The 1,824-nt window shown below is 36.5% G+C and overlaps 1 protein-coding gene across 1 annotated transcript in view; it reads left to right on the top strand.

Annotated features, from left to right (window-relative positions):
- The window catches only part of LOC106535279 (glycogen synthase kinase-3 beta), a gene marked incomplete at its 3' end in the record, with an annotated part of 29,754 nt that overhangs the window by 20,951 nt on the left and 6,979 nt on the right, over positions 1–1,824 (top strand). Inside the window, 1 exon segment of the mRNA XM_014032254.1 lies at positions 813–896. Coding sequence (XP_013887708.1) covers positions 813–896 — 84 coding nt within the window.

Genomic DNA, 1,824 nt, shown 5'->3' with positions numbered 1-1,824 from the left:
AGTACAAAAATATCAGATACTTTGACTTTTACTCAAGTAATATTCTTAAAAGAGACTTTAACTTTTATCAAAGTAATTTTATGATGAGATGCTTGAACTTTTACTCAAGTAATATTCTTAAAAGAGACTTTAACTTTTATCAAAGTAATTTTATGATGAGATGCTTGAACTTTTACTCAAGTATCACTTTCAGGTACTTTATACAACACTGGTTAGTTTGTAGCAAAATATCTCGTGAATCATGTTTTAATCAAGCAGCTGGGTTCCAGCTTTATTCACAAGTTTAACTTTTCTCTCATTTTCTTTTTGCATTTGCTTTTACCACCCTCCATGTGTTTTGCTATATTGTGAATCTCGATTTATGAAGGTTACACAAGCTTTTCAGATCAAGTTCCCACAATTTTCTGTGATTAAAGTCAGCAGAGAGTTAGTAAAATATACACTTTGCTACAATCAGAACTACAGTGAGTCTTTTAAAGGGATCCACGATTACTTGTAAAATTAGACATATGATAAACATTTACTTCAACTGTAAAACAGAAACTGTAAAAATACCGTAGGCTGTTTAGTTGAAGTAAATGTTTATCAAATATCAAATAATGTCTAGTGTTACAAGTAATCGTGGATCTCTTCAAAGCTTTATATAATTCCAGTTCCTGTCCACACTTGAGAAAGGACCATTTGTACTACCACCTTCTGTATGGAGTTCCTTTTCTAGAACTCAGTGCTTATTGAGCTTGAGCAATGTGTCTGATACTTCAATGTAATATGTCTAGTTCTATAATATTTTCTGTTTTGTTTTATTTGCTCAGAACCGTGAACTTCAGATCATGAGGAAGTTGGACCACTGCAACATCGTCCGTCTGCGCTACTTCTTCTATTCCAGTGGAGACAAGGTAAGCTAGTGGATTTTTATTCACAGGCATCTTCTCATCTGAGAGAGATTTTTAAATAGCATACAACTACAACTCAACAAATATTTACTAAAGGTGCACCGAACTTAAAAAAAAAATCAGACCTGCCGATACCAATTTGTTGTGTGTGTAAGGTCACAAAACACATCCAATGTTCCAATCTTATTTTATTGAAAAACACTCAAACAATACCCTTGAAGCAATACAAACTTTTGACATGAGCATTAGGTAGTGTTCACAGCAAAATTAAAGGGGACTGTGGCTGATTTGCAGATATTTGTGAAGGTAGACGAAAAACTGATATTTTCCACCGATCAAATCTAAGTTTAAAAAAAARAGAAGTATTGGCCGATCTCCCAAAATTAAGCAAATCATTTCCGATAAATTGGCCAACCCATTTATCAGTGCATCCTTATTATTTACAAATCAGACCACATAACATGAATATCAAATAAGGGGATCACGTATCAGTGGCTCAATCGTTAGTGCTGTTGCCTCCAAGTAAAATGGTTGCTAGATCAAATCCCGGCCGGGGTCCTTTCAAGAATTTCACTTCTGTTTGTAAATGTGCAGTGGGACTTGTTTGTTAAATACAATAAATCAGGACTAGGAAGCCACCTGCTTTTTTGTCCTTTTCATCCCTGACAAYGACTGGAAGTCTCTCAGAGACTGCACGTCTGTAGTATGTCATTCAGCTGGCTGACAAACCGGCCTGTGGAGGTCTGCGTGTCAAATATAGATGCACATGGACTTGGCACACATGCTGTCGGAACTATACCCATGACGCCACAGTCAGGAATGCTTCTCTGTTGCTCAACTACTCAAGCCAAGGAAAGCTGTTGAGAATTATGAGTGGTGGTGGTGTGGATAGGTGAAAGAATAGCAGACTGAAAAATGGTTTGGGGGGGGG

This window comes from Austrofundulus limnaeus, unplaced genomic scaffold (genome assembly GCF_001266775.1).
Source record: "Austrofundulus limnaeus strain Quisiro unplaced genomic scaffold, Austrofundulus_limnaeus-1.0 Scaffold1404, whole genome shotgun sequence".
Taxonomy (NCBI): Eukaryota; Metazoa; Chordata; class Actinopteri; order Cyprinodontiformes; family Rivulidae; genus Austrofundulus; species Austrofundulus limnaeus.
This window is presented reverse-complemented; position numbering and strand designations above follow the sequence as displayed.